Genomic DNA, 15,432 nt, shown 5'->3' on the forward strand with positions numbered 1-15,432 from the left:
GGATCATGGAGGAAGAAATAGGAAGACTGTGACTAAATTTTTACTGCGCAATAAAGCGCTAAAATAGGCCCCTCCCACTCCTATTACGATAGTGGGGAAGCTCAGTAAACTGTTTTTATGCATAAAAAAACGACAGCCATGTGGTAAAAATCATGCCCATAAAGTTTTATCACCAAGTACCTCAGAAAAAACGATTAACATGCCAGTAAACGTTTTAAATTTGAAAATTATGAAGTGTTATTAATAAACCTGCTGCTAGTCGCTTTCACTGCAGTGTAGGTTCAAATATTACTTTAATATTGACAGTATTTTCTTAGTGAAATTCCATTCCCCAGAAATACCTCAGAGTATACATACATACATATCAGCCTGATACCAGTCGCTACTACTGCATTTAAGGCTGCACTTACATTACATCGGTATTAGCAGTATTTTCTGAGTCAATTCCATTCCTTAGAAAATAATTTACTGCACATACCTCCTTGCAGGTGGACCCTGCATGCTATCCCCTGTTCTGAAGTTACCTCACTCCTCAGAATGGCCGAGAACAGCAAGCGGATCTTAGTTACGACCGCTAAGAACATAGAAAAACTCAAGCAGATTCTTCTTCTAATGCTGCTTGAGAACAAACAACACACTCCGGTGCCGTTTAAAATAACAAACTTTTGATTGAAGAATAAAAACTAAGTTTAACACACCACAGTCCTCTCACACGTCCTATCTTTAAGTTAGGTGCAAGAGAATGACTGGATATGACGTAGAGGGGAGGAGCTATATAGCAGCTCTGCTTGGGTGATCCTCTTGCACTTCCTGTTAGGGAGGAGTTATAATCCCTTAAGTAATGGATGACCCGTGGACTGACTACACTTAACAGGAGAAAAAACGTTACTGTGTCTTTAAATTTTAAAAAGTAACTATTTTTTGTGTGCTCAAGATCCATCCTAAGTCACAAAGGATTAATTAAACCAATAAAAATGTTAAATTTTGTAATAAAAGTTAACCATAAAAAAACGTTACTGTCTCTTTAAAACTTAAAAAGAAACTTTAGATTTTTTAGAGCAGTAAAAGTATAAGATAGTGCATAACTATATCAGAACCTATCTACACCTCAGCCTAACCATTGCTGAGGTGTCCATCTGTCTGTGATACCAGATAAAACCCCAAACTTTATTTAGAAAAAGTTACAAGTAATAAAGATATTGGTTCTTATTTATATGCAGAACGGATCCGGAACGCAGCAGTGGTGCTGTCGGGTCCCACATGAGGAACAACAGAAAGTACTGTGCTACCACGCTTCCTTTCCGATATCGGAAGGAAAATAGTAAGTGCGCCATCCAAACCTGCGCCACACATAGCTCCGCCCCTGTGGGCGTGATACCAGAAACTCTCTCTAGCTTGAAAAACGTGGTATCATACACTGTTTAACGCTCAGCCCTGCACCCTCAGTAGAAACCAGAGAAGCTGCTGGAAACTGTTTAGGTGTACTGAGAAGCACAATGCAATCAGACCCTTTACTAGGCAATACAGACTTAGCCGTCTAACACTGGCAATTTACCTAAAACAGTAGCGTGTGCTCAAACCAAGCTCCGCCCATCGTGGGCGTTACTGCTATCGATCTCCCGGTCGCCATTGTTATATTAAGTTAAAAATAGCTACCGGGAGAAACTTAGGCACCATAAAGAACGTGAGTGAAAATAGTACTACTGCTTGGTCCAAAAACAAAACGATTGAGATGTAATCAACTGAACCAGTCACAAAACACTTTACCCTCCTGAGTTCTCTATACTCAGTTATAGATATAAGCCCTTAGCCCAGTGCCTGCATACTAATTGCTGTCACAGGGTCCTCCTTCTTACAGAAATGAAGCTATGTCCCCTGAAATATAATAAAGTGCTCCACTCCTCTGAGATCTTCCAAGACCCAGAAAAAAAAGTAAGCACTTACCTTGAACTCTGCCCGACAGCAGGGCAGCTCAGCAGGTTTAGGAGGTCCTCTCCCTCCCATAGCCCTGTGGAAAAAGGATAAAGTCTGAGTAATCTTGCTTAGGCTATCAGGATTAGAGCAGCATAAATATATGGGAGGCGCAGTGAGAATTATGTCCCACCAGTTCCCATTGCTCTAAAGCCACCAAAAGCTCTACTGAAGAGACTGATATGGACTACGGCTACACCCTAGAACAAAGCAGCACAATCTTGCACTACTTTAAAAATAATAAACTCTTGATTGAAGAATCTATACTAACACTTCACTTTACCTCTTCCTATCACTAACGTAGGCAAAGAAAATGACTGGAGTGGGAGGCAAGGGAGGAGCTATTTAACAGCTCTGCTGTGGTGCTCTTTGCCTCCTCATGCTGACCAGGAGGTGAATATCCCATTAGTAATTAAGATGATCCGTGGACTCATCGTGTCTTAAAAAAGAAACGATAATAGGAGTAAATTAGAAAGATGCTTAAAATTTCATGCTATATCTGAATCATGAAAGAAAAAATTGGGTTCAGTGTCCCTTTAAGTAGTTTCTGCAAGAATCACACAAATATTTCAATCATTTGTTCTATCAACTTTTACAAATGTATAAATATAACTTACGCCAGTGTCTCTAAATTCAAGTCCTCAGATGAGGGTAGTTCTGTAGCATGAAGGGATATGCTGTTATCTCTAATTATCTAAAAAAAAAAAAAAAAAAAAAGGAAAAAGTAATGTCACTACAAGCAAAGGGTAAAAATATATCTGATTATACACATAACATAACCAATGCTGTTATAATTGATACTTAAAGGGACAGTCTAATCAAAATGAAACTTTCATGATTCAGATAGGGCAATACAATTTTAAACAACTTTCCAATTTACTTTTATCATCAAATTTGCTGTTTTCTTCATATTCTTAGTTGAAAGCTAAAACTAGGTAGGAACATATGCTAATTTCTAAGCCCTTGACGGCCACCTCTTAACTGAATGCATGACAGTTTTTCACAGCTAGAGGGCATTAGTTTGTGTGTGCCATATTGATAACATTGTGCTCACTCCCGTGGAGTTAGTTATGAGAGGGGACTGATTGGCTAAAATGCAAGTCTGTCAAAAGAATTGAAATACGGGGGCAGTCTGCAGAGGCTTAGATACAAGGTAAACAGCATATTAATATAACCATGTTGGTTATAAAAAGATTATCTATCTTTTTAAACAATAACCATTCTGGAGTAGACTGTCCCTCCCCAAGGCAGAACATGCTGTGATCTGAGATGTCATAGCAGAAAATGCAGCCTGGGACACGAGGTAAACATTAGCACTTTCACTTTGCAGCTCTGCTCCACAACAGGCTGTTCTCTTTAAATAGTGATTGCTATGGCTGCATTGTGTACATTTTCCTTAACACAGAGCAGCCACAGCAAAGTACTGTTTGAAAAGAACAGTCAAATACGGGGTGGCGCCACAAAGCAGCAGTGCATTGGTCGATGACCGTCTCTTTTTAACTGCTCCAATATAATATATAAAACTTTAAAATTTGCTTTATTCTCCAGTTAATCTTTATATTGCAATTGAGCTGGTGCTTTAGCATAACTGCCTAATTTAAAATCGTAGTTTCAGGCAGTCACGAAAAGCTAAATACTTACTTGAGGCACATTGCTGTTCACCCATTGGGAACTTGGCAGGATGTCATCCCATAAAATAAGGCATCTGGCAAGGGTCTAAAATCAAATGGAAAGACAGCAGTAATAACCATCTATGTGTTTTGGTAGCATTTGCCATAATTACATACAGCCTGATCACACAATGCTTAATCACTATAATAGAACACATCAATATTTTGAGGGGAAATATATTCTAAGGATAAAAAAGAATATATGGTATGGCCACCCAGGTGGTGGTTAAATTATATCTTTTACACAGTAAGTAAAGGAACAAAATGAAAGTATCATACCCGCAATAAAAGAAATTCTGGTTTCACAAAATCAAGTAAGTACATAGTGTCTGGAGCCCGTAGCCAATCAGCAATTGACCTACAAACAAAACCCATAATGAAGCAAAATATGCAAACATTGCTGTTGCCAAACTGACATTCAAGAAGTGAAAGCAATCAATAAGATTATCATTTATTTGTATAGGAACTCAAAATTCCATAGAGCTGACTTAATAGTGTTTAAATGAAAATGTATAGCAGTATTATTTATTATACTTTATGGGGGGAAAATATATATTAATGTATAGGGATATTTTTGTAAATAAACTATCATTAAAAAAAAAAACAATTTATGTAAGAACTTACCTGATAAATGAATTTCTTTCATGGTGGCGAGAGTCCACGAGCTAGTTACTGATGGGATATACATTCCTACCAGAAGGGGGCAGAGTTTCCCAAACCTCAAATGCCTATAAATACACCTCCCACTTCACTCATACCTCAGTTTAATGTATAGTTAGTGAGGCGTATAAAGTAGTAAAAGCATAAAAAATTGGAACAGTATAAATAATGTGCTTTATACAAAAAAATCATAACCCCAAAAAAATGGGTGGGTCTCGTGGACGCTCGCCACAAAACCCACTCATTTTTGGGGGGTTAGAATTTAAATCATAGGCACTACAATCAAACTGGAACAGCTGCCTGAAGAACCTTTCTACCAAAAGCTGCTTCCGAAGAAGCAAAAACATCAAAATGGTAAAATTTAGTAAAGGTATGCAAAGACCAAGTGGCTGCTTTGCAGATTTGATCAACTGAAGCTTCATTCTTGAAAGCCCAAGATATAGCAACTGATCTTGTAGTATGAGCTGTTATACTCTGAGGCAGAGCTGCCCCGCCTCCAAATAAGCTTTGTGAATCAGAAGTTTTAACCAAGATGCCAAAGAAATAACAGAGACTTTCTGACCTTTTCTAGAACCAGAAAAAATAACAAAAAATAACAAAGAGACAAAAAGTCTTTCTGAAATCTTTAGTAGCATCAACATAATATTTCAAAGCTCTTACCACATCCAAAGAATGTAAAGATCTTTCAAGAGTATCTTTCAAGAGTATTTTTAGGATTAGGACACAAGGAAGGAACAATAATTTCCGTAGTATGTTGTTAGAATTCACAACTTTAAGCAAAAATTTAAACGAAGTATGCAAAAACAAAATTTATGCTTACCTGATAAATGTATTTCTCTTGTGGTGTATCCAGTCCACGGGTTCATCCATTACTTGTGGGATATTCTCCTTCCCAACAGGAAGCAGCAAGAGGACACCCACAGCAGAGCTGTCTATATAGCTCCTCCCCTAACTGCCACCCCCAGTCATTTGACCGAAGACAAGCAAGAAAAAAGGAGAAACTATAGGGTGCAGTGGTGACTGTAGTTTAATAATAAAAAACACCTGCCTTAAAATGACAGGGCGGGCCGTGGACTGGATACACCACAAGAGAAATAAATTTATCAGATAAGCATAAATTTTGTTTTCTCCTGTAAAGGTGTATCCAGTCCACAGGTTCATCCATTACTTGTGGGATACCAATACCAAAGCTTTAGGACGCGGATGAAGGGAGGGACAAGGCAGGCCCTTAAACGGAAGGCACCACTGCCTGTAAGACCTTTCTCCCAAAAATAGCCTCCGAAGAAGCAAAAGTATCGAATTTGTAGAATTTAGAAAAAGTATGAAGCGAAGACCAAGTCGCCGCCTTACAAATCTGTTCAACAGAGGCCTCATGTTTAAAACCCCATGTGGAAGCTACCGCTCTAGTGGAATGAGCTGTAATTCTTTCAGGAGGCTGCTGGCCAGCAGTCTCATAAGCTAAGCGTATTATACTTCTTAGCCAAAAAGAAAGAGAAGTTGCCGAAGCCTTTTGGCCTCTCCTCTGTCCAGAGTAGACAACAAACAAAGCAGATGTTTGACGAAAAACAGAATTTATGTTTACCTGATAAATTACTTTCTCCAACGGTGTGTCCGGTCCACGGCGTCATCCTTACTTGTGGGATATTCTCTTCCCCAACAGGAAATGGCAAAGAGCCCAGCAAAGCTGGTCACATGATCCCTCCTAGGCTCCGCCTTCCCCAGTCATTCGACCGACGTAAAGGAGGAATATTTGCATAGGAGAAACCATATGATACCGTGGTGACTGTAGTTAAAGAAAATAAATTATCAGACCTGATTAAAAAACCAGGGCGGGCCGTGGACCGGACACACCGTTGGAGAAAGTAATTTATCAGGTAAACATAAATTCTGTTTTCTCCAACATAGGTGTGTCCGGTCCACGGCGTCATCCTTACTTGTGGGAACCAAAACCAAAGCTTTAGGACACGGATGAAGGGAGGGAGCAAATCAGGTCACCTAGATGGAAGGCACCACGGCTTGCAAAACCTTTCTCCCAAAAATAGCCTCAGAAGAAGCAAAAGTATCAAACTTGTAAAATTTAGTAAAAGTGTGCAGTGAAGACCAAGTCGCTGCCCTACATATCTGATCAACAGAAGCCTCGTTCTTGAAGGCACATGTGGAAGCCACAGCCCTAGTGGAATGAGCTGTGATTCTTTCAGGAGGCTGCCGTCCGGCAGTCTCATAAGCCAATCTGATGATGCTTTTAATCCAAAAAGAGAGAGAGGTAGAAGTTGCTTTTTGACCTCTCCTTTTACCAGAATAAACAACAAACAAGGAAGATGTTTGTCTAAAATCCTTTGTAGCATCTAAATAGAATCTTAAAGCACGAACAACGTCCAAATTGTGCAACAAACGTTCCTTCTTTGAAACTGGATTCGGACACAAAGAAGGCACGACTATCTCCTGGTTAATGTTTTTGTTAGAAACAACTTTCGGAAGAAAACCAGGTTTAGTACGTAAAACCACCTTATCTGCATGGAACACCAGATAAGGAGGAGAACACTGCAGAGCAGATAATTCTGAAACTCTTCTAGCAGAAGAAATTGCAACCAAAAACAAAACTTTCCAAGATAATAACTTAATATCAACGGAATGTAAGGGTTCAAACGGAACCCCCTGAAGAACTGAAAGAACTAAATTGAGACTCCAAGGAGGAGTCAAAGGTTTGTAAACAGGCTTGATTCTAACCAGAGCCTGAACAAAGGCTTGAACATCTGGCACAGCTGCCAGCTTTTTGTGAAGTAACACAGACAAGGCAGAAATCTGTCCCTTCAAGGAACTTGCAGATAATCCTTTCTCCAAACCTTCTTGAAGAAAGGATAGAATCTTAGGAATTTTTACCTTGTCCCAAGGGAATCCTTTAGATTCACACCAACAGATATATTTTTTCCATATTTTGTGGTAAATTTTTCTAGTTACAGGCTTTCTGGCCTGAACAAGAGTATCAATGACAGAATCTGAGAACCCTCGCTTTGATAAGATCAAGCGTTCAATCTCCAAGCAGTCAGTTGGAGTGAGACCAGATTCGGATGTTCGAACGGACCTTGAACAAGAAGGTCCCGTCTCAAAGGTAGCTTCCATGGTGGAGCCGATGACATATTCACCAGGTCTGCATACCAAGTCCTGCGTGGCCACGCAGGAGCTATCAAGATCACCGATGCCCTCTCCTGATTGATCCTGGCTACCAGCCTGGGGATGAGAGGAAACGGCGGGAATACATAAGCTAGTTTGAAGGTCCAAGGTGCTACTAGTGCATCTACTAGAGTCGCCTTGGGATCCCTGGATCTGGACCCGTAGCAAGGAACCTTGAAGTTCTGACGAGAGGCCATCAGATCCATGTCTGGAATGCCCCACAATTGAGTAATTTGGGCAAAGATTTCCGGATGGAGTTCCCACTCCCCCGGATGAAATGTCTGACGACTCAGAAAATCCGCTTCCCAATTTTCCACTCCTGGGATGTGGATTGCAGACAAGTGGCAGGAGTGAGTCTCCGCCCATTGAATGATTTTGGTCACTTCTTCCATCGCCAGGGAACTCCTTGTTCCCCCCTGATGGTTGATGTACGCAACAGTCGTCATGTTGTCTGATTGAAACCGTATGAACTTGGCCTTTGCTAGCTGAGGCCAAGCCTTGAGAGCATTGAATATCGCTCTCAGTTCCAGAATATTTATCGGGAGAAGAGATTCTTCCCGAGACCAAAGACCCTGAGCTTTCCGGGGTCCCCAGACCGCGCCCCAGCCCACCAGACTGGCGTCGGTCGTGACAATGACCCACTCTGGTCTGCGGAAGCTCATCCCCTGTGACAGGTTGTCCAGGGACAGCCACCAACGGAGTGAATCTCTGGTCCTCTGATCTACTTGTATCGTCGGAGACAAGTCTGTATAGTCCCCATTCCACTGACTGAGCATGCACAGTTGTAATGGTCTTAGATGAATTCGCGCAAAAGGAACTATGTCCATTGCCGCTACCATCAAACCTATTACTTCCATGCACTGCGCTATGGAAGGAAGAGGAACAGAATGAAGTATTTGACAAGAGTTTAGAAGTTTTGATTTTCTGGCCTCTGTCAGAAAAATCCTCATTTCTAAGGAGTCTATTATTGTTCCCAAGAAGGGAACCCTTGTTGACGGAGATAGAGAACTTTTTTCTACGTTCACTTTCCACCCGTGAGATCTGAGAAAGGCCAGGACAATGTCCGTGTGAGCCTTTGCTTGAGGAAGGGACGACGCTTGAATCAGAATGTCGTCCAAGTAAGGTACTACTGCAATGCCCCTTGGTCTTAGCACCGCTAGAAGGGACCCTAGTACCTTTGTGAAAATCCTTGGAGCAGTGGCTAATCCGAACGGAAGTGCCACAAACTGGTAATGCTTGTCCAGGAATGCGAACCTTAGGAACCGATGATGTTCCTTGTGGATAGGAATATGTAGATACGCATCCTTTAAATCCACCGTGGTCATGAATTGACCTTCCTGGATGGAAGGAAGAATTGTTCGAATGGTTTCCATTTTGAACGATGGAACCTTGAGAAACTTGTTTAAGATCTTGAGATCTAAGATTGGTCTGAATGTTCCCTCTTTTTTGGGAACTACGAACAGATTGGAGTAGAACCCCATCCCTTGTTCTCCTAATGGAACAGGATGAATCACTCCCATTTTTAACAGGTCTTCTACACAATGTAAGAATGCCTGTTTTTTTATGTGGTCTGAAGACAATTGTGACCTGTGGAACCTCCCCCTTGGGGGAGGCCCCTTGAATTCCAGAAGATAACCTTGGGAGACTATTTCTAGTGCCCAAGGATCCAGAACATCTCTTGCCCAAGCCTGAGCGAAGAGAGAGAGTCTGCCCCCCACCAGATCCGGTCCCGGATCGGGGGCCAACATCTCATGCTGTCTTGGTAGCAGTGGCAGGTTTCTTGGCCTGCTTTCCTTTGTTCCAGCCTTGCATTGGTCTCCAGGCTGGCTTGGCTTGAGAAGTATTACCCTCTTGCTTAGAGGACGTAGCGCTTGGGGCTGGTCCGTTTCTGCGAAAGGGACGAAAATTAGGTTTATTTTTGGCCTTGAAAGACCTATCCTGGGGAAGGGCGTGGCCCTTGCCCCCAGTGATATCAGAGATAATCTCTTTCAAGTCAGGGCCAAACAGCGTTTTCCCCTTGAAAGGAATGTTAAGCAATTTGTTCTTGGAAGACGCATCCGCTGACCAAGATTTTAACCAAAAGCGCTCTGCGCGCCACAATAGCAAAACCAGAATTTTTCGCCGCTAACCTAGCCAATTGCAAAGTGGCGTCTAGGGTGAAAGAATTAGCCAATTTGAGAGCATGAATTCTGTCCATAATCTCCTCATAAGAAGAAGAATTATTATTGAGCGCCTTTTCTAGCTCATCGAACCAGAAACACGCTGCTGTAGTGACAGGAACAATGCATGAAATTGGTTGTAGAAGGTAACCTTGCTGAACAAACATCTTTTTAAGCAAACCTTCTAATTTTTTATCCATAGGATCTTTGAAAGCACAACTATCTTCTATGGGTATAGTGGTGCGTTTGTTTAGAGTAGAAACCGCCCCCTCGACCTTGGGGACTGTCTGCCATAAGTCCTTTCTGGGGTCGACCATAGGAAACAATTTTTTAAATATGGGGGGAGGGACGAAAGGTATACCGGGCCTTTCCCATTCTTTATTTACAATGTCCGCCACCCGCTTGGGTATAGGAAAAGCTTCGGGGGGCCCCGGGACCTCTAGGAACTTGTCCATTTTACATAGTTTCTCTGGAATGACCAAATTCTCACAATCATCCAGAGTAGATAACACCTCCTTAAGCAGAGCGCGGAGATGTTCCAATTTAAATTTAAATGTAATCACATCAGGTTCAGCTTGTTGAGAAATTTTCCCTGAATCTGAAATTTCTCCCTCAGACAAAACCTCCCTGGCCCCCTCAGACTGGTGTAGGGGCCCTTCAGAACCAATATCATCAGCGTCCTCATGCTCTTCAGTATTTTCTAAAACAGAGCAGTCGCGCTTTCGCTGATAAGTGGGCATTTTGGCTAAAATGTTTTTGATAGAATTATCCATTACAGCCGTTAGTTGTTGCATAGTAAGGAGTATTGGCGCGCTAGATGTACTAGGGGCCTCCTGTGTGGGCAAGACTGGTGTAGACGAAGGAGGGGATGATGCAGTACCATGCTTACTCCCCTCACTTGAGGAATCATCTTGGGCATCATTTTCTCTAAATTTTGTGTCACATAAATCACATCTATTTAAATGAGAAGGAACCTTGGCTTCCCCACATTCAGAACACAGTCTATCTGGTAGTTCAGACATGTTAAACAGGCAAAAACTTGATAACAAAGTACAAAAAACGTTTTAAAATAAAACCGTTACTGTCACTTTAAATTTTAAACTGAACACACTTTATTACTGCAATTGCGAAAAAGTATGAAGGAATTGTTCAAAATTCACCAAAATTTCACCACAGTGTCTTAAAGCCTTAAAAGTATTGCACACCAAATTAGGAAGCTTTAACCCTTAAAATAACGGAACCGGAGCCGTTTTTATATTTAACCCCTTTACAGTCCCTGGTATCTGCTTTGCTGAGACCCAACCAAGCCCAAAGGGGAATACGATACCAAATGACGCCTTCAGAAAGTCTTTTCTATGTATCAGAGCTCCTCACACATGCATCTGCATGTCATGCTTCTCAAAAACAAGTGCGCAATAGAGGCGCGAAAATGAGACTCTGCCTATGATTAGGGAAAGCCCCTAGAGAGTAAGGTGTCCAATACAGTGCCTGACGGTTATTTTACATTATTCCCAAGATTAAAATAATTCCTCAAGGCTATGGAGTATAAAATATGTTTATATATAAATCGATTTAGCCCAGAAAATGTCTACAGTCTTAAAAAGCCCTTGTGAAGCCCTTTTTTTCTTTCTGTAATAAAAATGGCTTACCGGATCCCATAGGGAAAATGACAGCTTCCAGCATTACATCGTCTTGTTAGAATGTGTCATACCTCAAGCAGCAAAAGTCTGCTCACTGTTCCCCCAACTGAAGTTAATTCCTCTCAACAGTCCTGTGTGGAAACAGCCATCGATTTTAGTAACGGTTGCTAAAATCATTTTCCTCTTACAAACAGAAATCTTCATCTCTTTTCTGTTTCAGAGTAAATAGTACATACCAGCACTATTTTAAAATAACAAACTCTTGATTGAATAATAAAAACTACAGTTAAACACTAAAAAACTCTAAGCCATCTCCGTGGAGATGTTGCCTGTACAACGGCAAAGAGAATGACTGGGGAAGGCGGAGCCTAGGAGGGATCATGTGACCAGCTTTGCTGGGCTCTTTGCCATTTCCTGTTGGGGAAGAGAATATCCCACAAGTAAGGATGACGCCGTGGACCGGACACACCTATGTTGGAGAAATCCTTCGTAGCTTGTAAATAAAACTTTAAAGCACGAACCACATCAAGATTGTGTAAAAGACGTTCCTTCTTTGAGGAAGGATTAGGACATAATGAAGGAACAACAATCTCCTGATTGATGTTCTTATTAGATACTACCTTAGGAAGAAACCCAGGTTTGGTACGCAAAACTACCTTATCTGCATGGAAAATCAGATAAGGGGAATCACATTGTAAAGCAGATAACTCCGAAACTCTTCGAGCCGAGGAGATAGCTACTAGAAACAGAACTTTCCAAGATAAAAGTTTAATATCTATGGAATGCAGAGGTTCAAACGGAACCCCTTGAAGAACCTTAAGAACTAAATTTAAACTCCATGGCGGAGCAACAGGTTTAAACACAGGCTTAATTCTAACTAAAGCCTGACAAAACGCCTGAACGTCTGGAACCTCAGCCAGACGTTTGTGCAAAAGGACAGAGCAGAAATCTGTCCCTTTAAGGAACTAGCAGACAATCCTCACTCCAATCCCTCCTGGAGAAAGGATAAGATTCTAGGAATCCTGACTTTACTCCATGAGTAACCTTTGGATTCACACCAATGATGATATTTACACCATATCTTATGATAGATTTTCCTGGTGACAGACTTTCGAGCCTGAATTAAGGTATCAATGACCGACTCGGAAAAATCACGCTTTGATAGAATCAAGCGTTCAATCTCCAAGCAGTCAGCCGTAGAGAAATTAGATTTGGATGTTTGAAAGGACCTTGAAGTAGAAGGTCCTGTCTCAGCGGCAGAGTCCATGGTGGAAAGGATGACATGTCCACCAGATCTGCATACCAAGTCCTGCGTGGCCACGCAGGAGCTATCAAAATCACTGAAGCTCTCTCCTGCTTGATCTTGGCAATCAGACGAGGGAGCAGAGGAAACGGTGGAAACATATAAGCCAGGCTGAAGGACCAGGGCGCTGCTAGAGCATCTATCAGCGCTGCCTTGGGATCCCTGGACCTGGACCCGTAACAAGGAAGCTTGGCGTTCTGACGAGACGCCATGAGATCCAGTTCTGGTTTGCCCCATAAGTGAATCAACTGTGCAAATACCTATGGATGGAGTTCCCACTCCCCCGGATGAAAAGTCTGCCGACTTAAAAAATCCGCCTCCCAGTTCTCTACTCCTGGGATATGGATAGCTGAGAGATGGAAAGAGTGAACCTCTGCCCATAGAATTATCTTTGAAACCTCCAACATCGCCAGAGAAAAAACGTTTTTACTATAAAACATGCAAACGTTTTTACACTAAGTAGTATGAGTATTAACATGAATATTACCCTTTTTTGCAAGCATGATCCCAGTTGCTGTTAAATCACTGTATCAGGCTTACCTCAAATATACCAGGCACTGTCAGCATTTTCTAGACCTTATCGCTCTAGAAAAAAAATATACTGAACATACCTCAAAGCAGGCAATCTGCAGACCGTCCCCCCAACTGAAGTTTTCTTTCCATACTCTTCAGTTATGTGTGAGAACAGCAATGGACCTTAGTTACAAACCGCTAAGATCATCAACTTCCAGGCAGAATTCTTCTTCCAATTTCTGCCTGAGAGTAAAACAGTACAACGCCGGTACCGTTTAAAAATAACAAACTTTTGATTAAAGGTAAAAAACTACACTAAGTCACCACATCTCTCTTGATACTTCCTTTCTTGTCGAGAGCTGCAAGAGAATGACTGAGGGTGGCAGTTAGGGGAGGAGCTATATAGACAGCTCTGCAGTGGGTGTCCTCTTGCAGCTTCCTGTTGGGAAGGAGAATTATCCCACAAGTAATGGATGAACCTGTGGACTGGATACACCTTTACAAGAGAAACAGCTTTATCTTGATGGAAAATCAGATAAGGAGACTCACAAGAGAGAGCAGACAATTCAGAAACTCTTCTAGCAGAAGAGATAGCCAAGATAAATAACACTTTCCAAGAAAGTAGTTTAATGTCCAAAGAATGCATAGGCTCAAAAGGAGGAGCCTGCAAAGTCTTTAATACCAAATTTAGACTCCAAGATTTAATAACAGGTTTGATACGAGTCAAAGCATGTACGAAACAGTGAACATTAGGAAGATTAGCAATGTTTCTGTGAAATAAAACGGAAAGAGCAGAGATTTGTCCTTTCAATGTATTGGCAGACAAACCTTAATCCAAACCGTCCTGAAGAAACTGATGAATCTTAAAAGAATGCTAAGAACACCATGAAATATAGGTTTTCCCAACCTTGTGATATATTTTCCTTGAAATGGGCTTACGAGCCTGTATCATATTGTGAATCACAGAGTCAGAGAAACCTCTATGACTAAATACTAAGCTTTCAATTTCCATGCCATCAAATTTAGAGATTTGAGATCCGGATGGAAAAACAGGCCTTTGAAACAGAAGGTCTGGTCTTAGAGGAAGTGCCCAAGTTTGCCAACTGTGAGGCCATGCTGGTGCTATCAGAAACACATAAGATTGTTCCATTATGATCTTTGAGATCACTCTTGGAAGAAGAACCAGAGGTGGGAAAATGTAAGCAGGTGGGTAAAATCATGGATCTGCTAGAGCATCCATCATCCCTGGACCTGGAGAGGTATCTGGGAAGTTTCTTGTTTAGACGAGAGGCCATCAGAATTATGTCTGGAAGACCCAATATCTGCACAATCTAATAGAACACATCTGGATGGAGAGACCACTCCCCCGGATGTAGAGATTGCCGGCTGAGATAATCCGCTTCCCAATTGTCTTCACCTGGTATATGAATCGCAGTGATTAGACAAGAGTTGGATTATGCCCAAGAAAGTATTAGAGACACTTCTTTCATTGCTAGGGGACTGTGAGCCCCCCCCCCTGGATGATTGACATATGCCACTGTTGTGTCATTGTATGTTTAAAACCGAATATAAGGTTCTCTCTTTGAAAGAAGCTAAGCCTATATTGATTGGTAACGTCGCCTCTCGAGGATTCCAAACTCATTGTACAGTCAGAGACCCCCAGACAGCTCCCCAACCTGTGAGACTTGCATCAATTGTGATCACAGTCCAGGTAGGACGAACAAAGGAGGCCCCTTGAACAACAAGGTGATTGTTATAATTTAAGTATATCAGTTGTGATATTGGAGTATAACCATTGGTGCAACATGCAAAGCTGTAAAGGTCTCATATGAAAACAAGCACAAGGGATCGTGTCCGATGCTGCAAACATGAGACCTAAAACTTCCATGCACATAGCCACTGAAGGAAATGATAAGAGACTGAAGGTTTAGACAAGCTGAAAGCAATATTAAACATCTCTTTTCTGTTAGGGATAGAATCATGGACAGTGAATCTATCTGGAAACCTAAAAAAGGTGCCCTTTGTCTGAGGAATCGAGAAACTCTTTGGTAAATTGATCCTCCAAACATGTCTTTGTAGAAACAGAAAATATTCTGTGTGAGATTCTGCTAAATTAAAAGATTGAGAAAGTACCAAGATATCGTCCAAATAAGTAAACACCGCAATTCCCTGCTGTCTGATTACAGATAGAAGGGCACCTAAAACTATTGAGAATATTCTTGGTGCTGTTGCAAGGCCAAATGGAAGAGCGACACATTGGTAATGCTTGTTTAGAAAAGAGAATCTCAGAAATAGATAGTGATCTGGATGAACCTGATTGTCAAGGTAAGCATCCTGTAAGTCTA

General features: G+C 41.5%; 1 protein-coding gene across 1 annotated transcript in view; it reads right to left on the reverse strand.

Moving 5' to 3' along the window:
• Positions 1-15,432, reverse strand: part of ANAPC1 (anaphase promoting complex subunit 1) — a 592,717-nt gene that overhangs the window by 311,102 nt on the left and 266,183 nt on the right. The window contains exons 33-35 of the mRNA XM_053712607.1: positions 3,921-3,999; positions 3,613-3,687; positions 2,589-2,665 (exon numbers count right to left, since the gene is read on the reverse strand). Of these exons, the coding sequence (XP_053568582.1) occupies positions 2,589-2,665; positions 3,613-3,687; positions 3,921-3,999 (231 nt within the window). The remainder of the gene's footprint in view (positions 1-2,588; positions 2,666-3,612; positions 3,688-3,920; positions 4,000-15,432) is intronic.

Source organism: Bombina bombina, chromosome 4, assembly GCF_027579735.1.
Source record: "Bombina bombina isolate aBomBom1 chromosome 4, aBomBom1.pri, whole genome shotgun sequence".
NCBI classification, from domain to species: domain Eukaryota; kingdom Metazoa; phylum Chordata; class Amphibia; order Anura; family Bombinatoridae; genus Bombina; species Bombina bombina.